Raw genomic sequence first — 25,257 nt, forward strand, 5'->3', positions numbered from 1 at the left:
GAGTCATAAACCCTAAAAAAAAGTTTGTAAGGGTTTTTGTTGTTTTGTTTTTCTTCAAACTCAAACTTCAAAGTACCTGACCTACCTGCTAAAACTTGAAGAATACCCTTCTGAAAGGCATGCGCTATCACAGTAACAGTGAATCTTGAGCTATTCTAAAATGCAGAACTTTATAAAAAATTTCCATTACTGTGTAAAGAAACGCATCAGAACGTCAAGAAGTTCAAAATCATACATGTCCATCCTACTAGTTTTATGATTTTCTTGCCCTCTTTTTCAAATGTTTTAATTTAAAAATAGTTTAAAAAAAAAACCATTTTGTTACTTACAGACATTAACTACATTATATAATTCATATGCAGCCCAAGATAATTCTTCTTTATTCATTGTGGCCCAGGCAAGCCAAAAGGTTGGACACACATAGACCCATGTATCTAAACTATTTGTCTAAAGTTTTCCTTAGTGGTCTGATGTTCTTCACATTTGGCAGTAATGGATATCTAGATCTGTAGCACTCACATAGAGTTTCTAATTTGGAAAATGTAAACACTTTGATCCATTCTGGTAGATATAAAAGCCTGGATGCAGTATATTTCCATGCTGCATGTTTCCAATGCAACAGGCTAATGAATTAACCTATGTAAAATAAAAAGGGGCTGAAAAAAATTGTCCTGTAAAAGTTAAAACTGCAATTCAGTAAGATAAAGATTACTGTAGTCCTCCAAGAATGATAGAAAATGCTTCAAAGTGATAGGTTGAATTACATGGATTTAGTGGAAACTTTCTGAGTTAAATTTATGTTCTCATGCAGTTTCTGACATATTCCCTTGTTTTGTTTCCTTGTAATCGCCCTCACATTGCCAATTACATACAGTGATCCATGATATCTGTATTCCTATTTAAATGCTCTAATCCCTTAATAAGACTTCTATTATTTCTGGAATGGCATTGTGCCAGCACAGCTGTGGCTACTTAGCAGGATCAGTAATCTATTTCTAGGCATAATCCAGAGTACAGGTACATTTCTTCTGTTGTGAATTCTCTAGATGAACACTAGAAGATTCTTTCATCAGCATCAGTAGAGTGTAAAACAATCTATGCAGGAGGTAAAGCATGAAAAATTCATTAATCAAAGGAGTAGCATTTCTATAATGCTTATTTTTTCATTATGCAGTCTTTATTCTGATTAAGTGTTGTGGCTGTCTGTCTGTCTGTAGGCCAAACAGAAATGATTAAAACAGAAGTTAAATTACCTAGAGGTGGAAAGCCAAACCCAAGAGGGGAACAGTAGTGAACACTTGCATTTAAACGTGACACAATGGACTTAGGACTGATTGCTCTCTTCAGAGATTGTATCTCCCACGACACAATGCTAAGGATCACTAGGACCAGACAGTATTCATCTAATAGCTCTAAACTAACTGAGGGATGAAATAACACAACTGCTAGCTGCAGTGTGTTACCTCTGGGAATTGTGTCAGTATCAGAGGCCTGCATGGTGGTAAAATGGATCATTTTAACAAAGGGATCCAGAAGTGACCCGAGGAACTACAGGCACAGCACTGCCAACGGGTCCGGAGAAGGGTTTTTCCCTTTGTGGTCCTATATGGAACCAGAGTTGGACATGATGATCTTTGTGGGTACCTTCCAACTCATGATTCCTTGGTTCTATAAGACCACCACACCTGCTGTCTTTGTTCAGCAAATCAGTAGTAACCACTGCAAGAAAAAGAAGGAGCAGACACATGGGAAAATACATTGTGCAACAGTCCATAAAACTTCTGCAAAGGGAAAATACATTTCACAAGCCCACTGCCTTTATAATAAGTGGCTAAGATGTGTACTAAGCTGGATTTGTTTAAATTGAAAACAAAACAAAACAAAACAACTTGTAAAAGGAGTTCACGTGGGCTAAGAAGATCCTCATTTGTATGAATAAGCAATTAAAAGACACAAAAACAAAGCAGGAATGCAAGAGTCCCACTGGAAGGAAATCACCAATGCAATCCTATGGGATTTCATGCCAAGATGCGTGCTACTCAGCAAAGTTCTGAATGACCTTAAAAAGGTGATGAATAATGGGAGAACAAAGACTGCTGATTCCACTATGTTTATTACAGTGACTACAACTGAAAGCTGACTGTGCAGAGCTGCAGAAGCACAGCTTGATCACGAAAAACTTGTGGCAAAATGGCAGACAAGATTCTACGTAAGGCATAGCAAAGCTGTACACACAGCTATGTAGGGTAATTAAGAATATTAGGAAATGAAATAGCATTTCTATGAAAATGCCAGTTCAGTAAGGGGTCAAGAAAGCAACCAAATCATTTGACTGCAGGACAAATAAAAAAACAGCTCAAACCTGTATGGTGAATCTGTGTTTACAATAACATGCACCCACCACTAAATCAGGCTGCCCAGGTCTCCATCCAACACCTCCAGAACTTCCCTGGGCAATGTGAGCCAGTGCTGCACCATCCTGTAAGAGCTGCTCTGAGATATCCCCTCTTCTAGTTTAAAGACATTCCCCCTTGTCCTATCACTATAAGACAATGTAAAAAGTCAGTCTCTTTTCTGCTTATAAGCTCTCCTCAGGTACTGGAAAGCCACAATAAGATCTCCCCAGAGTTTCCCCTTCTCCAAGCTAAACAAGACCAGTTCCCTCAACTTTTCTTCAGAGGAGAAGTGCTCCAGCCCTCTGATCATCATTGTGGTCCTCCAACAGCTCCGCATATTTCTTGTATGACATCCTTGAATTCTTCCCAAGCCACCCATCCCTGCTTCCATTGCCTGTACTTTTCCTTCTTTTTCCTCAATTTAACCAGCAGTCCTTGCTTAGCCATGCTAGTTTTCTGCCTCCTCTCTGATTTCTTATGCTGGGGGAGGGAAGAGGTCTTACAGTCAGAAAGGTGTCCTAAAGATCTGCCAGCTCTGTTCCATTCTGATGTCCCTAAGGACAATCTCCCTCGGGGAGATCATCCAGTAATTTCTTATACAACTGGAATTTCACTCTCCTGAACTTCAGGGTCCTGACTCTGCTTCTTGCCAGGCTCTTCTTCACAATCATGAACTCAATCAGAGCGTGGTCACTGCAACCCAGGCTGCCACCATCTTAACCACTTTAACAATCTCCTCCACACTGATGAGCAGTAGGTCCAGTAACACTTCACCTCTGCTTGGTCTGCCCAGTACCAGAAGCAGGAAGTCATCCTCAACTTCAAAGGACAAAAGTCCTTTGCTACAAGAGACTGCTTTTTATACTGGCCTATAGAAAGTGTTCAATTTACGCTGTTTTTCAGAATCCTTTCGTGCTTGATCTCCTACAGTTTGAAGCATGGTTCTTGGATCCTAGTGTCCTATTTTTTTTGTGAGCATTAAAAGCTCAGTGGAAGCTTACTTACTCACAGTGTAATACTTGGGAGAAAAAAAAAAAAGAATCACAATAAAAAAGCAAAGCAAACAAGAGAGGATGCTTTAATTTCAGATAGACAGCTGTAAAATTGCTTAGTATAAATAGTTAGAATTTTTTGTTTGTACTTCTTTTTTGCAATACAGAGTTGAATGGCTATGGGATGATACAGCCATCTGTCTTGTGGGTGCCTGGAGGAAACTTCTATACCAAAGCAGCACTGACAGTTATACAGTAATATCCTGCTGCACAATGCTATTGAACTGAGAGTTGGAATGCAGTTATTTCCACCGTGTGAGGGCTCTGCACAGAACAAAATGCTCAGCTGCAATGACTCCTGCTCACTCACAAGTACACACTGCCAGACTGGGAATGAAAGTTAATGCTCCTGCAGGGCATAATGGATGGCAGTGCAAACACACAAGATTCCATGCACTGAGATAACATCCAGGTCCACGGATTCAGATTTAATACTAGAGAAGAGAAGGAACAGAAACTGTGTGAAGAATGCCTTTATTGGGTAGGTTTTCAGATGACTTATCCTGTATATTCACAAACAATAACAGCAACAAATTGAGGGACTCAGGAAAAAAGAAGGTAACAAGGATTTCTTGGCTTCAAACAGAAAAATTCCTATTCAAATGCCTGCAGTACAAAGCATCAATAAATTGTGAATAATTAAATCCTATGATTTGGATCAGCCATGGACAACTGGCTCTGCATTAAGGTTGATGAAGGACCCTGAGTTGTTATTCAAAAGACTATCCTCTTAGAGATACTTGCTCAATACCATCTCAACTTTGTGACTTTCACTTTCCAAGTTTCTTATCACTCTCATCTGAAAGTACAAGTCTTAAGTAGTTCACGAGAATGTTGCTAAATAGAACAAAACAGCTCTGGGAATCATTACCTGCAGGGGAAATACCAGACTCACACATGCATAGTTCCATTTCTGCTTCTGTCCCATTCACCTCACCTTGGTAAGTCATTGTTTCCAGCTGCTTCCCAGGACCTGGCCATGCTCAGGCTTCCATCATACATCACATGCCAAGTAGTTTGAGACTGCTTTTCACTCTGCAGAAGAGGGCTGAGCTACCTTACACACCCAGTGGAGGAGAAGCCTTGGAAATTATTGAGAAAGTGGACTGAACACCTAGAAACACAACAGTCAGCTTTGCATTTGTGTCCCAGGTGCCCTTGAAATATTCTGGCTTGGCATTTAACTCTGATGGGTTTTTGCTCATGCATGAGGAAACTGGATTGAAAGAATGCACGTTTCCAGGAGTAAAAGGACCTTTTGGAATCCTAAAACCTAACTCTGTTAGCATAGTCAGAATTTGGGAGCAGAAGGCTGCATGCTACCTGCTTGTATGTGAGGGGTTTCTACAGGTCAGATTCTAGTTGGGGCAATTAGATTTTGCTCAGATAAAGCTGTAGAAGTGCATTCAGCTGCTTGATTCACATAATTAAAAGAAACCAATGTACTGCTCTGAATGTCTCTTTTCTTTGGCTACTTCTCGTTGTTGTTTTTCTTTTTTTCCAGTTTCTGTTACAAAACATTTCAGTTCTCTCTTCTGCGTTCTAACTGCAGGCACCTGCAGCTGGTGTAGGAGTGGTACTTCTAGTTACAAGTTGTTTTAAAATCCTTTTCTTTTCACACTTAGTTCCTACGCTAATTGGATGTACTGTGACTTTGCTGGTTGCTGCGCTGTTATCCTGTTATTCCTCCTTTGTGTTTCTGATGTGCAGCTTTGGGGCCAGACTGTGATACAGCCTTGATTAAAGGGGGCTGTGAGAGCGAGAAACCACTGCACTCAAGTGGGAATCCCATAGGCAGCTTGGCCTCTTATAAAGATCCTCCTGAGAATCTGCTCCTGCTTTCTTCTGTACTGTGACAGCTCTGGGCAGAGTAAATGGGGCTTCTCTGTAACATTTTGAGCTCCAGCAGATAATGTTAGCACAGCTTGCTTTTTGGTTCTTCATACCACCTGTCTCTCCTCTGCAGCTCGGCACTCCGTGAGCAGCAGAAGCTGGGAGACTAAGCCAAAGTTAGATGAACGCCTCTGATGAATCCTCACACGTGTGTCCAACAATGGATTAGGGTGCAGATGTTTAGGTAGTTAATGCTAATACTGAGAGAGTTAGTAGGTCAATGCTGTATCCCTGGAAATCTGCTTACAGAACTGCTTATGTAAAAACTGCATAAAATCTGCACACCTCGCTAGAAAACTGTGAGTGCAACGTCCTACACAAATTTCTAAGTCTCAAAACTGTATTTTTCATTAGCAGTTAATGTGCTTATTGCAAGGATCTTTCTTAAAGAGCCAGCTGGAAGAAATGCAACACAACTGATAATACACACATTAGACACCACCACGAGATTGTCTTGTTGAACACAAGAAAATACTGGAAACGTGGTGACAGAACTCAAGCTATAGATCACATTTTACAGGAAAAGAAACAACTATGAATTTTCTTTTGATGCTTTTTTAAAAAAGGAATCTTTCAGAATAAACATTCTTAACTAATACAAACGATTCCCTGCAGAGCAACAAATTCAAAATAAATATCTAAGACAAAGTTGACAGGGTATTTACTATGACTGCTTTTCAGTTCTTCTGCTTCCCCTTAAACATACCTTAATAACAAACATTTGTATAGTTTTTGTTGTTGTTGTCGTTGTTGCTTTTTGTGTGTGTCTTTTGTTTGGCTTCCTATCCTTATCTAAAACAAAAAATGCTTTTCTTGCAGAAAACTGAAGAAGTACAGTCATTACTACACTTTGTGCTATCAGGTTCCTGTGAAGTTACCTAATGTCATGTGGCTTTCTGATCAAGGGGAAACAAGCATAAAACACAATAAAGTGCAGATTAAATACATTAGAAATCATCTAGATGATCTCAGCACTCAATTTTCAAAAAGAAGGTAGACACAGGGAGTCATTATGTTGTTTCTCTTTGGACCCCATCAAGAGTAGGACTAGATTCAGTAGCGTTCAGCATTTTTATTAATGAACTATAAGAAAATGCATAATCATCGCTGTTAAGATTTGCAGATGACACCAGGCTTAGCAGGTAGCAGTTATTAATGAAAGCATACAGGCATGTGAAACAATCCATCATTTACTGACCCAGACACAGTAAAAGAATGTTAATACTGTCAAACAAGAGCTCAGACACTGGAGAACAAGAAGGACAGAAGCAAGGACTATATGCTGGAAAGCTATAAACGTCAAGATTAACTATAGGTAATTGTATTGCATATAATTCAACATGGTGTCTCTATACAATTCCATAGCAAAAAGTGGATATAAACAATGGTGTGAGTATGAAAGTGCTGAGAATTTAAATGAAGTTTGTGTGTAGTCTGTGCACTCTTGTTCTCCAAAGGTGTAAAAAAAAAAAAAGTTTGAAGACAGTAGAAAATGGCTTAAAGTAAATAATTTAGAGAGAATTCTTAGGATACCAAGTCGGAAGGGTGCACTGCAGCTTGATTATGGTGTTCAAATGCTTTCACAGACAGAAAATATTGGCTAGTGAGGGACTTTTTTAATCTAGTGAAGGAAAGTGTACCAAGAACCAATGGTTTAAAGTTAAATCTAGTCAAACTGAGATAAAAAATAATGCAAGTTTCTAACAGTGAGAGCGACCGAGTACTGAAATGAATGATCAGAGAAGGGGCTAAGTTCTCATGTCTTTAAATCAAGCTTGACTGTCTCGGAAGAAGACTTCAGCAAAAAAACCCAAACCAACAAACGGTGCTTTTGTCAGTTTCAAGTTACTGGTTTTCACCCTGAATTACAAGGAAAATTTATGACCTGATATTTAGATGGGGTTATAAAGGATAATCTTTTGTCCTTTCCAGCCTTAACCTCCATGAATCCATCAATTTACCGAGTGAGCACGGAGAAAAAAAAAAACTTGAGTGACTTTTGCCATCTGTAGAACAATGTGATTCACAGCAGATTGCAAATCACCCAGTAATAAGTATATGTCAGAAACTATCAAGATGAATATATCCTTGCATTGCCTTCTAATTTAAAAGTTCAGAGTTATTTAATATTTTACAGATTAATTTTATACTGGGTAATTGAATTAATGTGAAAGGGTTAAGCAGACAGGCTAATGAAACACTGTGCCATGCACTTAGCTTAATGCGGTTGGAAAAATCAATGCACTTTGGTCAGTCAGTTAGCAATCAGAGATTTAATTGAATAACATGTCAAGTATTTTAACTGTTTATCAATGTAAATAGAATCCAGCACTATAGTAATGGTAATAGGCAAAGATGCTTTCCTTGAATTTAAATCAGATTTGAACATGTCCTTCATTTTAAGCCCCTAACACGCCAGATTCAGATCAAACTAGCTATCATTACATCTACAGAGCTTGGTGACTACTTCTGTGAATCAATTCTGTATTCACCACTGGTTCACTCCCTAAAACATAGGCATCGGGTAATCAGTTTGCTATAATTAGCAACTGTTATTTTGTTGTGCTTTTATGTTCACTTCCACTTTACTGTTGTTACTGGGAGGTGAACTAAATTACAAACCAATCTTTTACTGAGCCTACATGGTAAGTGGTGAAGGCCACCATGTGCACGAATACATAAAGGAGAAAGGGAATGAGGAAAAGCAGAAGCTTCTCCTCATCACATTCCAAGTACAGATGTATATTGCTCCTTACTCTTCTCCCTTTCACTATTCCTGGGCACTGGTTTCCCTGTAGAAGCAGCAAGAAAGGGAGATATGGCTCTGTCCAAGTTGAAGGAGCTTGTCACTACCAGAGCAGCACCTTGAATGGTGATGTTTTGATAATGCAATGTGTACCTTCCTGTTTTTTTCTCAGCTGCAACAAATGCATTTGTTTTCAATAAGATCCAGATCCATAGGTAATGCAGATGTTTCCACCTGACCCACCTGTTTATGCTCTCAGTCATACTGAAGACATAAATTAATTCTCTTTGTACCACTGTCATCATCCTAAAATAGATATCTAGAAACAATCAGATACACAGGGCTGTACAGGGATCTATTTCATCTGAGCAATTAAAAAGGTTCTCAGATGGTAATATTGACACTGCTGACATCAGAAGTTAGGAGAAATGAATCCTGTCTCCAAACTTTCTTTAGTAAGTTACAGATGGATACTACCCTAATGGTAGAGGGTACTTTGTATCACTTTTAGTAGACAGACCATGTGTGCAACAGAGGATTATTAAACCTTGCTTAAAATTTTTAACCTTGCTTACAAAATCTTCTATCACTTCCTTGATAACACTTTATTCTATCACACTACCCTAACATATTGCCACCTCAGATGTAATAGAAATTCACTGTGCTGGATGCTTTACAAACTCACAATCATAGAATCATATCACAGAATCATAGAGTGGCCTGGGTTGAAAAGGACCACAATAATCATCTAGTTTCAACCTCCCTGCTCACTTGTATGTGCCTTTAAAGAACAGCGCTGACAAAAGGCCATTTGGAGAGAAGCAGCTATGCACACCTATGTTTAACGTAGAAAGGGGATACCTTTACACACATACCTCTTCTTTTAATCTAGAAAGTTATGCATATCTCACTGATACAACTCCAACCTTTGCTGCATTGTTTTGGACACTCAAGTAATCCTATGCCTAAAAGAAAATTAAAAAAGAAAAAAGACCAAACCCTTTTTGTAATAAAATCCTGTCAATATCTAGACACATATTTTCCACATTTTTACCTTTGGATATTTTAACATCTAATTTCATGAAGCCTGATGCAGATCTGCCGATGACTTCAAGAACAGTTATTAGAAGAAGCCCATTTAATGTCAGCAGATACCGTACGCAGGTCTCCAGATAAAAATGTACAGAAGGCTGGCTGCTGGTTCTACCTGTGTGTAAATCAGTAACTACATATGCTACATTGTACTATTCTTTCAGCATAGAATCGTATCACAGAATCATAGAGTGGCCTGGGTTGAAAAGGACGACAGTGCTCATCCACTTCCAACCCCCTGCTATGTGCAGGGTTGCCAACCAGCAGAGCAGGCTGCCCAGAGCCACATCCAGCCTGGCCTTGAATGCCTCCAGGGATGGGGCATCCACAACCTCCTTGGGCAACCTGTTCCAGTGCATCACCACCCTCTGGGTGAAAAACTTCCTCCTAATATCTAACCTAAACCTCCCCTGTCTCAGTTTAAAACCATTCCCCCTTGTCCTATCACTATCCACCCCCATAAACAGCTGTTCCCCCTCCTGTATATATGCTCCCTTCAAGTACTGGAAGGCCACAATGAGGTCTCCCCAGATCCTTCTCTTCTCCAAGCTACACAAGCCCAGTTCCCTCAATGTTTCCTCATAGGAGAGGTGCTCCAGCCCTCTGATCATCTTAGTGGCCCTCCTCTGGACCCATTCCAAGAGCTCCACATCCTTCCTGTGGTGGGGCCCCAGGCCTGGACGCAGTGCTGCAGATGGGGCCTGCATCAAATTGTTGCTTTTTTAAGAAAAGAGAAAACAGATGAGAACATAGGCAGATTGATGTGAGAGTACAGAGACACATTAGTCAGCACAGCATGCAGTTGTCTTAGCACACTACTGACCTATCTGTTGCCGAGCTTTTGGGCAGCATTACGGCAAAGGAGAAGGAAGGGAAGAAGATAGAAAAACTATAGAGATAGAAAAACCACAGAGATCTGTGGAGGGCACTGTGGGAAAAAGCACAAACATGTTGATCTGAAAATGTAGCAAATGGGTGATGAAAGCTAGTACCAGAGGCTGAGAGGATGGAGGTACCATCTGTGCACTGAGGACTGAGAAGACTGGCAGGATCTTGAAAAAGGAAGGCAGTCTTTAGTTAAGGCAACCTAAAAGCCTACAGTTGATGCAACAGAAAAAGAACTGAACCCAGATTCATTCCTTCTCTATTTCTGTGTGGTTCTCTTCAATCTTAGAGAATACTTTTTTTTTTTCATTATACATCCTAAATTGAAATATAATAATGGAAAAGAAAACTACAGCTTGTTTATCTATTTAAAAATACACACGGTTCATTAAAATGAACACAGACTATTAATTCTATAAACTTAAGCACTAAACTTGGAGAATGTCCTTATTAAAGCTGTATGTTTGGCCTTGACTGACTGTGGAGCATTTCTATTGTTTTCAAATAATACATATAATATACAGCTTTTCCTATGACCTTTAAATGTAGGAAACACACATAATACTTTTCAATCTCTGCTTTTTCCTCATATTTATGTAGTATGTTTTTCTCCCATGGTTTAATTCATTATATTTGGCAGTTTAAAAAGGTAAATCTCCTTCATCTAAGGAAAACACGTTTTAAAAATTGTGAAATACTCTGACATTATAATTACCCTATTAAAAATTATAGATACAACGCAGAAGATCAAATTGTTAATGGTGAAGATAAATGAGTTACACAAACACATGCAATGCAGCCTCCTTAGGTGCAATCTAGGGCTGAGGCAATTAACCACAAAATCTACTTAAAAAGCTGAGGGGCTTAAATATCAGTATTTTTTTTTCCAGTTTCAGTTTGCTGTTTTTTTTCATACTCTTTTTGTTGTTACACTTCATGCATAGAATGCTGCACAAATGTAAAACGCACCACTCTACTTCTGTAGACTGCACTTATGACCAGATATTTTATGATACACCAAAGTGAAATATGTTTTCTTTGGTCAAAGACAGCTTAACAATTCTCTGCTTTCACGCAGCCTCTCACTATTTTTTTCCATCCTTGTCTTTTTTTGAAAGCCTTTCTTTTCGACATGTCATTTCAGAGTTTCACCCTACAGAGTAGAACCCCCCTGCACTGGTGCAGAGGAGAAAAACCAGCTGCCATAGAAAACACATGAGGGAATTTATAACCCTACAGTTTTGTCAAGTATTATAAAAATACTGCACCATTTACGAAGCAGTAGCAATCTACAGCATTAGAGACTGCTCCCCATATTACATATCCACAGAATAAAAGAATTAAGGCTATATAGGCAATTTTGAGAATAGACAGGTGCTTATTTACAGCAATAATGGCTTCAGTCTCATATCCTTGCAGACAAGCACAGTCAGTGCTGCAGAGGCTCAAAACTACTTCAGCCTCTCTCTTCTCCCCTGTACATGGAGCCTAGGGATGGGGCCAGCACATACTCAGAGTGCATACTCCTCTTCCATCATGCTGCTGATTCTCCCTTGCTAAGTAATATTTAATTAGGTGAACAAGAAATTTAACTGTTGAATCCACATGCAGACTGCTTTCTAGTTGATCCCTAAACTTTTCATACTCTTGGATTCTATATTAATTCTTAAAACAGTATGTAAAAGTTCTGTCTTCCCAGAAGTTTGAAATACGCTTATAACACTGTATGTATAGTTCAGTCAGAAATTCTCTGATGCAAAGTTTGCTATAGAAATGACTTGAAAATCCTACCAAAGTGCACATTCAATAGACTGAACAACATTCAAGAGGTAAAACTTAAGTCTGTCTCCTGTGTCATTGATAGGTTTAGCATAAAAACCAAAGCAATAAATGCTTCATCGGTATGCTGAAGGAGCCATGAAATGTAAAACACACAGTGCTCACTGATGGATATTCATTTAATTTTTTCAGTTTTTGTATTCCAGACAAATAGGTAATAACTCTGTTCAATTAAACAATAAAAAGTATAGATAGAATCAATATTACTTCTTCTAGAGAAGAAACAAAGAAAAGTGACCGGGCATTAAAACTATGGTGTGTGAAAATCTTTGACTGCAAATAGGGTGGTAAACATGGAACCAAAATTCCTCTGCAATTTTTAGCATATTGGCTTACTGATATTATTATAGGATAAATAATATTTCTTTCACTTTTAAACCATATCTTTCTGCAGGATACTTTCACAAACTGCTCCCAAGTCCTTCTGCATCTTATGGTTTGACATGACATTGTTTGGTGTGCTTGTTCCAGAAACAAGTACACTCTTGTGTGATCATGTTTACCTACAATGACAACCTACAATCTATCTTCTTGAATTTGGTCCAATTTTCCAAACCTTCACACATCTCAGATTTTACTTTAACCTCCACTCTTTCTAATCTCTTTTAGTGTAATAGTGGTAGGTTTGGTAAATATAAGATTCAGCTCATATTTCAGGTCATTTACAAAGACATCAGATATCACTGCCTATAAAAAAAATTTGCCATGCTCTGAAGCATTTCCCAGGCTTGCTTTGTTAGGACCAGTTGATGTCTGCACAAAATATAAGGCTCTTACAGTGGCTGAAGTAAAAAGAAAAAAGAGACTGAAAACAATTGTTTCCTCATTATTGCCTGATTCAAGCAAAGGACATTTCTGAGCTAAGAAATTTTATTCACATTCTGGGATTAGACTATTGACAGTACAAAACACTTCTGATTAGCAAAGATACCCAGGTCTGCTGCTCTCCATGCAGCTATTTAAAATTCAGCTCAGTTCATAGAATTTTTTAATAGTATTAGAAATGGCCAAGCATAGAAACAGAAACAATAATGAAAAATTCCTAATGCAGAATTGTGTTATACTAAGGATGGCATTCCACTATTAAACTCCTTCACCTCTTTAAAAGGTCTTGGTCATAATGGAGACCATAATAAAATTATGGTCTTATCATAACAAAGTGGCCCAATCTGATGTAAGTTACTTTTGTAAGTTATGTAAGTAATGGGAAAGCAAAATAATACTTCAGCCCAGAAGCTGTGGTCAAGAGACCTCTAGCCAAATTTAATTAATATATATAGTATTTTTTCACCTAGAAGATCAAAATAATATGTGTTTCCTCGCTACCAAGAATCTATTTTTTTTTTTAAATCTTAGCTTCTCCCAGTCCATGATTAACAATAACCCCTAGCACTGTGTGTAATTAATTCTAGAAAGGCCATAAATGCATAGGAAGCAAATGAAGCACAGCCCCATCTAAAATCAGTATGTGCAGGGCCTTGTGTGCACTGACTAGTTCTTCCAGTATTCTCTGTTGTATGTAAGAACCAAGGGAGTCTCTGCAGCCTCTCTTCTAGCTGGCTTGGGCAGTAGCAGCCCTTTTCTTGACATACATGCGTTAAAATAATAAAGCAACAGATCCATGACTGTATATTAATATGTCATTGCTAATGTTACATGGCCAATCTGTAAGGGTGTGTGGAATGTGAGAGTATTTGCTTAATTTGCATTATCAGATCAAGGACCTTTTCACTTCAAAGGGAATCACAAGTAACAGAGAAAGCAATAAACAAAACCCACAGCAAGCAATAACTGAGATTATAACAAGGTCTAAAGCTCCCCAGTCACTAATTGATGGTCCATTAAGAAACTATAGGCATAGCTTTGGATATCACCAATCTGGACTTCATAACTAATAAAAAAGGAGAAACAAGTTCAACTGGATTATGGATACTTGAAGGGGCCTGTGGGACTATTCATAATTTATTAAGAAATGTTTAGGAGAAAGGCTGAAAGACAGAAAAAGGGTGAACTAGGGAGCAGCAAGGGGCACAGTGAGGCGGAAGAACAAAGGGGACCAGCCACGTGCAACCAGCCACAAGTCCATTCACTTATCTAACTTACACTGAGCCTGATCACCACAGTCAATCCCATTTTCTAATTAAATCCTTTTTTAACTATCTTTCCATGTAAATCTCAATCTTGACACCCTGTGAGTGCTGCAAATCCTAGACACCCTCCACTGCAAAAAGTAGAGCAAGTGAATTAAGAACCATCAGCTGGTGACAGACTTGGGTGACTTCAGTTTCCACGTCCGTGCTGACAGCAAGTGGACTGAATGAGGGTTTCAGTATCAGCAGCTTTGGGACCAGTACATTTTTATTTTCTCCTAGTCTGATATTTGTGCCTATGTGTAGTTGATCAGCAAACATCAGCCTGGACTTCACAGTGAGCAAGGGTCTCTTGCAAGGCTGAGAGTCCAGTCTGATGCTCAAAGGCTTTGTGAGTGCTCAATGCTTAAGAGATGGGAAAATGTCCCTGTTTGGATTTTGTCAGGCAGGGCTAGCTGGGGAGTAGCGGACCCACAGAGCAGGTAAGATGGCCCAGTATCCAGGCAGGGGTATCAGACAGGCTGAGTGCCTGCGCTGATATTCGACGCAGCTGACAATGTGCGCAAGCTTGTGCGCCTGGGAAGTAAAAGCATGTGTGTTCTCACTAGTGAGCTGCAGTCACAACCAGCCAGAGGAGATGACTGACAGTACTGAGGTTTTATGTAGGGTTACAACACTCATCAGTGTTGTTAAAGACAGTGTCCAGTCTGTGTCAGTCCATGTATACAGCCATGTCACAGAATTACAGAACTGTAGGGGTTCGAATGGATCTCTGGAGACCATCTAGTCCATCTCCCCCCCTTTACAGCAGGTTCCCTACAGCAGGTAAGCTGTAAGGCAGGTTTTAACTCCAGAGGACACACCACAACCTTTCTGGCCAGCCTGTTCCAGTGCTCTGTCACCCTTAAAGTAAAGAATTTCTGTCTCGTGTTCGGATGGAACCTCCTGTGTTCCAGTTTGTGCCTGTTGCTCCTTGTCATGTTGCTGGGTGCCACTGAAAAGAGCCTTCACACCTACCTGCTTATCAAATATCTATAAGCATTGGTAAGATCTCCTCTCAGCATTCTCTTTCTCCAGGATAAAAAGGCCAAGGTCTCTCAGCCTCAAGAAAGATGCTCCAGGCCCCTCATCATCTTTGTGGCCCTCCACAGGACTCTCTTAAGAAGTTCATTGTCTTTCTTGAACTGAGGAACCTAGATCTGGACACAGTGCTTCAGATGTGTCCTCACCAGGGCAGAGTAGAGGGGAAGAATCACCTCCCTCAACCTGCTAGCCATGCTCTTTTCAATACACCCCAGAATACTATTAGACTCCTTTACCACACAGGCACGCTGCTGCTTCACACTACTGTTGTGTGCATGCGTGTGAATGTGGATGTGCATGGCTCCCTGGGATATGTGCCATGCCTTACTACTGGCTGAACCTGGAAACATGAGAGCTGCAGCTGCATCCAATGGTGATGACAGAGACATCCAGGTCTCCAGGGGGAACTCCAGTGGCTGGGCTGGGCTCCAGTGGGCAGGAAGCAGCAATAGAGTCCCTTTTGTTCTGGAGCTTCTCAAAGGCAGCATCCTTAAAACATCCCTTAACACTGTCCCTCTAGTATTGGTAAATACAGGAAGTACAGTTGTTTGCACAGTCCTCACAGACCAGTCTAGACCTGAGTTTTACAGCACTTTCTTTAATTACATGGCTTCTATTATTTTTCCACTTTCACTGTACAGGATAGATGATGCTTACCTAATGAGATGCTACATATCCTCTTTGTGCTGTTACTATGCCCCATTTATGCACAACATTCACATCTCAAACTGAGAATGAAGTGATTAATTTCCTGTGGAATCCATCAATATAGTATCTAGGAGCTTCACATTCAGCTAGTATTTTCTTCATCCTTCAGTTATGGGATTGAAGCACACATGACATCAGTGAAAAATGACAACTACAATTCAGTGCTTATGTGTCAGCAAGTCAGGAACTTTAAAACAGGAAATACGCTGTTAGTTTCCCCAGTACGAGATCTTGTTTAGGTACAGACATAACTCAAATTCTCCAGGCCTGCATACACTTGCTTTAGCCATTCAGTTAATGAGAAAGAGGTATGAAAAAAATAAACACTTGCCTACCACTAAAACAATGCCTCTGAGTAGGATATACCCAACAAAATAATAAGATAAAGAACACATGCAATATGTATACCTGCTGGCAATGTATCTTCAAGAATATGTTGGAAGAGATAAACATGTTGTCGCCATCATATTGATGGGGAAACTAACATAGTAAGGAATGAAATGGCTTCCTTTGTATCGCTTATCAGGTGGATCACTCAACTGAGAGAAGAGTCCCTTGCTTACAAAGCACTGTGTTCTTCAGGATTTGAAAATATTTTACAACTATGCCATAGATAGTATTTATTGTACATCTACACAAAGATAAATGCAGGTGCAGAGGGGCTGCACAGTAACCACAAAGAGAACCTGGACCCATAGTTCTGTGGTCAGTGAAGCCCACCAAACTAACACAATGGGAAACAGAGTCGTTCTAAAACTGCAGTCAAAACTCTTGTATAATTCCAAAGAGTACCTACATGATGTAGATGTAGAAATTTATCTACTTTCATAATTTATCAGTTTATTCATAAAAAATACAGTCCTCAGGTGCATTTTTCCTTAAATTTATATATAAAAATACATTTCTGTTTTTCAAGTACTTCCAGAAAGAAACTATCAGTTTATAAACATAAAAATTACCATATTTCTTGAACAAAATATTTGATACAAACTGAAACAGTTTTAGATAAGGCCCTTATCCCAAAATGAAATACATATACTCATCCAGGTGAAGATTCAGGCCACATAGCTTGTGTATAGTCTTGATAAGTAACACAGATCATAACTAGCTGTACCCTGCTTTTGGAGTTTATAAAAATAAAAAATAATTCATTTACCTGAAGATGTAGAATGTATATTGGCACTGCTCTTTCTGAATAATTGCTACTTGACTAAGTGCTTGTATATTAAATTTTAACCCTGCACATATGGACATAAACAAGGCTTTATTTCCTGTTCCTTGTAGGAAGGATATCTGTAATCCAGTAGTGAAACAGAGTAATGATGAACTTGGTGTGATCTGAAACAAAGAAAAAATCACTCTATCAAAAAAAATCATGCTATGATTCTATGCAAAATATTTCTCCTGAAACATTTTTATGATATTTCTGAACATTAAAGGAAAAGAGTTGAGTGAACATCTATTTTCATTCCATATTATCATTTCTTTAAAAACCATACAGAGACTTGAGATTGAAGGCTAATACATATGAATTCCTAGATCAACAGGAACATTTTCTTACAGGATGTCAGTTATTTATATGAGATACAATTTTGGTTTATATATTTGAATGCCTTTTTATTATGGTTCATTATTTCTGAAGAAATGAGATTTAAATGACATGATCATCTAAAAGAGTGCAATCGTCTCCATTTCTTTCTGCAGAGTAACTTCACAAAGTTTGAGCTGAAAATGAGAATTTTTGCATTGAATCACATAAAGACTGCTGTATTAAAGCCCTAAAATTTCTGTCTTAATTCAAGGATTGTCTATTTAACTTTATTTCTTTTTTTATGATAGGGATTTCTATGTTGCTTATCACATAATATCACACTCAAGATTATTTTATAATGTTATGTTAATACAGCTTCCACATTTAATTTCCTTTTCTTTGAATGCACATTCAAAAAAAAGAAGTTTAATTTAGTTATTTCAGGGCCTCTATGTATCCAGCCTGCTTATTGTTGGCACACAGTAACTCCACTACTTCTGATGTGCAAAATGTACCTCTCACACAAAGGAGACATATATAAAGGACAACTCTTCAAAAAAAGACAGTTAAAAGAAGTTTCTAGCTCATCTCTGAGTGATAATTTCCCGGGCAACGAGGGAAGAATATATTTGAAACTTGATACTAACCAGCAAAGGGAAAATGTTAATAGATAATGGAATGAAGTTGATGAGTAAAAACTGAATAAGTTGGTAAGTTAGGAGATAACTACATTGTTTTAAATTAGGTGATCACCTGTGCTTTAATAACTGATGTGAAATGAGAATTAAGTAGCTCTCATTTCAACCAGTTTCTAACCAGCAAATGGAGCATCACTTCCAGTTGCATCTCTTTGCTTTTGCACACTGCACTGTGGAGAACCCTGAAGACAACTGGCTGCCTTCTACAAATGGCTACCAACTTATTGATTTAGACCTGCAAAGCTCCCATTGCTAGAAATGTGTGCCTATTTGAGTTCTAAACATTCTCTTCCCTATATTCATAGAAGACTGAAGAGTATTTTTTGTTAAAGGCTACAAAATAAATGGAAATACCAATAGGACTTTTTTGTTTTTAACCTGAACAGTGACAATTCAGACAACCATTTTCAAACAAAACTTGTTGACCAGCCTCAATTCTACATGATCGCTGATGGACAAAGTAATTATTCAGATGCTATGCAGTCTGCCATTTATGAGACGATGACGACTGGACAGATCAACCAGTAAGTCTTAATCATAGAGGTTCTTGCTCTCTTCTAGCAAGGAATAACCTTTCCTTCTAGGACATCACATCCTAGTGAAGTTAAATAAAATTGGAAAAAAACAGCTTGTAAAAAAAATCAAGATTTTTAATACATAGACATTCTTCATAAAAAGTCATATTCTGCATTTCTGTAACAAGTACTTGAATCTACTGAGACAACAAATCTTTATAATTGTGACTTTTATCACCTGCTCATTGGGAAAGAAATCTGAAATGTTACAAACTGTGCAAAACTGCCTATTGTTGTGTCAAAGATAGGGAAAATAAATGTATAATTAAATGTCTAATTCCAGAAAAAAAATCAGAGCATTATATTCTCATTCACTGAAATTCCTCAATTACTAACTGCTAAACTTGGCTGAGCCAAATTAATATTTAGCAGGTGTTTAATTATCCTTTAATAATTCACAACAATATCATAGAATCGTGGAATCACAGAATGGTTTGGGTTGGAAGGGACCTTTAAGATCATCTAGTTCCAACCCCCTGTTATAGGCAGGGACAGCCCCCACCAGACCACGTTGCTCAAAGCCCATCCAGCCTGGCCTTGAATGAACCTGTGAACCTGGCACAGGATCAGAATTGAGCTCAGTGACAGGAGTCACTGGCAGAAAAGTCAACTGAAAAGTAAAGTTCTAAGTTGTAGCAATAAAAATAAAATTTAATTAAAAAGAAAAAAAAACACATCACAAAAAAACCAAAACACTTCAGCAAATTGTTTTCTGTTTTTTTTAAGTGACAAATACAGATACTTGAAAATGACAGTAATTCTATGGATTTGATTCTTACTTGTTTCATTTTCTCTTTTCAATTTGATATTTCTGTTATAGAAGAGGAAACAAGGGCAGCTTGCCTAGAGACTGCAAAACTAGCAGAATTCCTGCTATCTTGTGCAGAATTTGGGTAAGGCCCGTGAGGAATATCTTGAATGTGGTCACTTCAACAGTTCCACTTGGATTTAATCAATAGAAGCTGATTTAGGTCATTTAATAAGGGGAGAATTACCATTACCACTATTCCTGCTGAGTCTTGCTTAGTTTGCAAATGTGTATTACATCCGACAAGACTATCTGACAAGAATTAAGATCATAAAATCTGGGCTTGCAATTAATTCTTGAACCGAATTCTTAAATGCAGGAATGATTTTGTTCCATGCACACCTGGACATTTTGTATCTATTAGAACTCTGAGGGCTGCCATAATCCTTTTTTATATCTTAAAGAATCTGTATTTAATGTAAAGAAAGTGCTTTAAGAACCTTAATCATCTTCTTGCACTCTGCAACTGCAGAATACAGAAACTTCATAACTAAACAAGAAATAGGGGGAATTGTTACATTTTCTGTGGGATTGATCCTTTCAAATCTTGCCTAAGCGTAGGCTTACTAGTATACAATTATTTACTGCCTTGCAACACAAAAATCTGTGACAAATCTGAATTTTAGTCCATACAAAAAAAGAACATCAGTGAACGATCATGAGTCAATAGTACATACCAGGAGGCATCACGGAATGTTCTTGGAATTGTTTCAAAGCATCCTTCAGTCTGTCAATATCCTGTAGCAATATAAGGGATTTCATCTGATGTAGAAGAGTTAGATCTGAAGAAGATATGTTGCGAGATTCAAGACACTGTAAAAGCCCTTGAGCAGCTGAATTTACAGTAGAATCTGTGCATTTTGATTTATCTGGAAAAACAATAAGAATATTCAACATGCACACAGAATTTTCACAGATGGCAACTTTCTTTTTACTACAACTTACAACCAAATATCACGTACTAAACAGCTCTATTTTGAATTAATTATTTAAACAATTATAAGAAGGGAAACTGTAAAAAGGACAATAAAATTCATAATAACACGAAAGCAAGAGAAATCTAAATTTGGTATGAGAAAAGTATGATGTAGAGAGTGAACTGTCACCAAAGCCTTTGGTTCTTACACACTATGCATTATAAAAATGTGTTTTTTTTTATTAAACCAGCAAACCAAGTTACAAGAGCAGGCTTTTCCCAACTCAGCTTTCTGATTTAAGTAGAAGGACTGTAACCCAATGTGACCATTTGAAAGTGCTGCTAAAAACAATGGTTTCCAATTTTATCAAAAAAAATGGATAATTTAAAAGTCACTCAACTGGATAAGGCAAAGAGCATAATGGCAGAGCAATATATATACCAAGACTCTCTTAGTAAGAGAGCTAGTCACGCTGACTTACAGATGTAATGTCTTACCTGCACAGGTTTTCTGTCAGCTGTGCAGAACTGACCAGTTTTCTGTTCTTGGACACATATTAATAACAGAATGGTTAACTGAGTTTGCAGTTTTACTCAGTCTGGAATTACACTACTGCACATGCCAATGGTGTAGGCTACATTTACTTAGCCACACAATAAAGTAGGAAAATTCTGATTTCTGATGATGGAAGTACATTAGCTAGAAAGTAGGATGGTTTTCAAATACTAGACGTCACATGAAGACTTGACACAGCAGAAATATTTTAACAGTAAGCAAAGAAAATTCTACGCATAAATCTTGAGAAAAAAAATAGCATGAAATCCCTCGTGTCATCCTAATAGGGCTTTTAAAGTAATTCAGTAGTCGAAAGATGAATTTTATGGGAGTAGTTCTGACAGCTCTAACTTAAGGTGGGTTATATAGGTAGGTAAGCTGTTTAATATTCTTCGTGTAGCTCCACAAAGACAGCCAAGGCCATGCACTCGGAAAATATTTTCACTGCTTTTTTTTTCCAATTTCATAAAACAGTTATAATTTTAAAGCTACGTTCTGAGCTGAGCAGCTAAAGAGCACAATACCTTACCTTTGAGAAAACACATTTACTTCTAGAATATACCAACAGAATCTGGTGTAAGTACATATAATTATGATACCTACCATTAAAACATCATTATTTCTGGAAGACATTTATATGCCATAGAAAGCATCATACACAAAACTTTTTTGGAGGGCAAGAGAAGAAACACATTTAGCTACAACAGTAAGAACTTCCCTGATTTTAGTGGCCAAAGTGGTTGTACAATAGGCTATTAGGGATCATAACTACGTAATCCTATCTAAAGTGCTACAGAAAGTGCATTAAACATCAGTTGACATTCATCTTTTTCACAACTACTTTAAGGAAAAGTGAAAATACATTATGAAAATATGAAAACTCATTCCCGACGCCAACAGTACCTTCCTCTTTCCTCTTGAATGCAATCTGTCTAGATTTCATTGTAAATTAGGAACGAACCTCCTCCTGGGAAGGAGAGCTTTTTGAAAAGTAGGTTGGATTGGAGACACTAAGCATGAAAGCAGTTTAGAACAGCAATTATTGCCTTCATCTGAGCGTTTCCAAAAGCAAGCAATACTGCTGCATGTTTGCTTTCAGAGAAAAGAAGAATTTGGTCCATGTTAACCACTACACTTACTCTGAACACGCCGGAATATTTTAAAAATGAGAAAGAAATATTATGTGTGTTTTCAAACACAGAGAAACAAAGCAATTAGGACTACAGTTGTTTATGTTGATAAGGATGTTTTCTTGTACACACCAGAAAATGGGACAAATGCTAATTATCTGCATGACTTACGAGCTCAAAAGATACACTTCTCTAGTAGACTTGGCCCATTCTATGGAAATAAGAAGTGAACATCTATTTTCCTCACGTGGCAATATTCACAGAAGAGAAAGGAGAAAGTAATACATACTGTCAGCAAAATAAATTTGCTGTGTTGCCTGCAAGAAATCCAGAATACTATCTGCCTTTTCATCTGTGTCTTTCAAGTCTGCTGCTCCTTCTCTGTTGCTTTTGTCAGGCTGATATGTAAAATCCACACCGGTAGTTTTTGTTAGCAAGCCAGCTGCTCTCATTTTTTCTTTCTGTCGCTTCTTTTTCATTTTTCTCCTTTTGTTTTTGCTGATTTTGGAGCTGTCTATCTGCTGCAGATGTAAATTATCTTGAACAAGAGTCTCCCGCATTCCAGATTCTACTTGTTCTCCATGTAAATCATTAGAATCTTGTAAACTGTTCTTTAGTTTCTTTCTTCGAATGCGTTTTCTCTTGGTTTGTACTTCATGTTCCTCCTCTGCAGATTCAAAAATGAAATGATAGTTGTAAATAAGATTTGTAATAAGCACTTTGGAACTGCATAAAATGATACATTACTCCTTTCAAATTTTGGGACATCTGAGTGTCTCTAACTTTGCTTTTTTGATTAGAATGCCTTTGAGTTCTACAATGTCGAAGCCAACTTCTTTGAATGCATTAAGAAAAGCTCTTCTCCCTTTTACTTTCAGTAAAGACTGTATTCTCCTTTGTGCTACATACTTTAGATTATATTACACATAATATGGTTCTGCACAGAGAGTAAAGCCAAAAGAAGCATCAGGGCCAAAACCAGTGTGTGCAGGCTGGGGAGTATAGGATGAAGAACTCTCCTAAGAGGTCCACATTACCAGCTGCTAGACTTGACCAAGAATGCAAAAAAACATGTAATTCACAGTGAAGGACTGATGCATCCCTCCATGATAGTACTGTGCCTTAAAAACATCAGTTTCTGATTCTTCTACTTCTTCTTAAGCATCACTGTTCTTTGGGGTATTATACTGCTAGCTCAGCTTTGGACATCATCTTTCTAGGGAAAGCATGCAGGGCATCAGTGACCTTGGAAAGTAATCTGTGTTCCTTTAACAGCCTGCCTTGGTTCTGCCATTCCCTTGATACACTGTAATTTCCTTACAAGCTAATTCTTCAAAAGGTTCCAACATCAAGGGAAAGAAGTCCCTCCTGCTCTCCAAGACAGCTTTTATGTTGCTTTATTCATATCTTATCAGTGTACACAAAACTAGACCTCTGAATTTCTCACCCTGACCTCATTTCTGACCCTGAACTGACTTGCTCCCACACAAGTTCACTTCTGAATGCAAGCCCTCCTGTTACTAGCAAAGGAAGACTGCCAGAATCCATCCTCTTTTTGACTGCGCTGCTGCTGAAATCTGTATTCAAGCCCATAATATTTTCCCATGTAATTAAGTAAATTTCCCTCTTCCATAGTCTAACAAAATGCTCACACATTTAATCACGGAGCCCTGAATACCAGTGCTCTTCTAATGCTCTGCCATTATAAGTTAAGCCATTTATCCTTCCCTTAACCTCTACCTCTCATCATTCCTCTCATCACACCGAGCCCGATCACCTGATTTTATGCAATTCTGTCTAGAATCTTTGCTTGTCTAATGCCAGAGTGATCCAGCAGAGACATCTGGAGCCCAAATTACGTTTCCAAGTGATCTGCGTGGTATCCTGAGCTGCCTCTGACATCCCCGGAGCGTTTGGCTTTCTCATCACTCCTCCCTCTCCAGTCTTTGCCTCTATTTTCTCCATAGAAAGAGGCCTTCTCTTTCATTTCTGTTTCTTTTTCTGTCTTGAACTCTGTCAGCTCTGAGCCACTTTCTCTCTTTAAATATCACTACAAGACTTTTAGTTCTTTAGCTGACAGATGACTCACCACAAAGCAATTTTCTATACTTTCTATGAAGAAGGCTGCATAAAAATAAATTTGCTGTATTGTAATTGAACGGCACAGCATGTTAAAGACACACCAAACGTCACCTCATATCCACAGTGTGGAATGTTTTGCATGCATGGTATTTGAGCTAAATATCTTTATACATGATTTGAGCATATGGAACGTGGGAAAATAACGTCTATGTGGTCCTGTAGGAATAAAATAGCAGAACTGAAGGCAGATATGAATGGTGAAAGATAATATAAACAAAACATCAGTGTTTCATCTCAAGATCTTAATTTGGAATTTCATGGAGCACTTGTGTTATAATAGGTGAATTCCACTATAAACGCAGTTCCTTAAAATTTCTCAGCCCTTTGTTAACCTGAACACACTGTTTGCTAATACAGCTACTCTAATTTGGGCTCTCAGCAAAGTGGTACAACATGTTTTTATGCATCCAAGAATCCCTAAATCACAGCAAAACTATGGCATGTTGTGTAGTTAAGCACTCTCAATTGATTTTAAGCCACCTGAAAGAAAAATGGTGCACAAGGGAAAACAGGGCTTAAGATAATTAAGTTTTGTTCCAAATCCAGAAGTTTCCTTATCTGTGGTAGATCAGGACAGCAAAAGGTCTGAAGAGTGTAGGTGAAAGCGTCAAAATGCAGATTTCTTGTAGCATTCCTATATACCAGTGTTATTAGGATTACCTGATTAAAAGGAAATTAGAGCTGTACTGAGCTTCCTCCAACACAAGAAACAAATAAAATTCAAGACATTACCAAGTTCTTTTCAACTTTTTATCATTCCTTCTCACATATTGTAACAACTTATCAGTAAGACTGAAATTTTGCTCTGATTATTCCAGTTTTCCCCTCTTGACAACCACTGCCCGATGTATGGAACTAGTCATGGTCTGACGCCAGCAAGAAATGAAATTAGATGCTGGGAAATGCAAAGCAATGTACACAAATCGATTAGTCTGGACAACTCACTGCTATGGTCAGAGTGAACTGTTCTAAATATGGGAAAAGCAAACCAAAAACCAGACCTATGGGAAGCTCAACAAAAACATACGTTCAGTGGGTATCAGCGAGCAAATCAGCAAACACCTTGTATGCATACCAAAGAAACAGGATGGAAAACAACAACAACATTACAAAGCTA

At 38.2% G+C, this 25,257-nt stretch overlaps 1 protein-coding gene across 4 annotated transcripts in view; it reads right to left on the minus strand.

Annotated features, from left to right (window-relative positions):
• ERICH1 (glutamate rich 1) overlaps positions 1-25,257 on the minus strand; it is a 95,833-nt gene that overhangs the window by 11,576 nt on the left and 59,000 nt on the right. Inside the window, exons 4-7 of one of the 4 annotated variants that reach the window (XR_006182399.1) lie at positions 22,288-22,665; positions 20,074-20,265; positions 16,941-17,122; positions 15,706-15,887 (exon numbers count right to left, since the gene is read on the minus strand). Coding sequence is in view for 2 of the 4 variants with exons in the window: in XM_042891695.1 (XP_042747629.1) it covers positions 18,571-18,608; positions 20,074-20,265; positions 22,288-22,665 (608 nt within the window). In the remaining 2 variants the exon portion in view is untranslated. Of the gene's footprint in view, positions 1-15,705; positions 15,888-16,940; positions 17,123-18,552; positions 18,609-20,073; positions 20,266-22,287; positions 22,666-25,257 lie in introns of those variants that run through there. The other 3 variants (XR_006182400.1, XM_042891695.1, XM_042891703.1) reach the window with 3 other exon arrangements.

The sequence above is a fragment of the Lagopus leucura genome, unplaced genomic scaffold (assembly GCF_019238085.1).
Source record: "Lagopus leucura isolate 7727_CA_CO unplaced genomic scaffold, USGS_WTPT01 Super-Scaffold_73, whole genome shotgun sequence".
Lineage (NCBI taxonomy): Eukaryota > Metazoa > Chordata > Aves > Galliformes > Phasianidae > Lagopus > Lagopus leucura.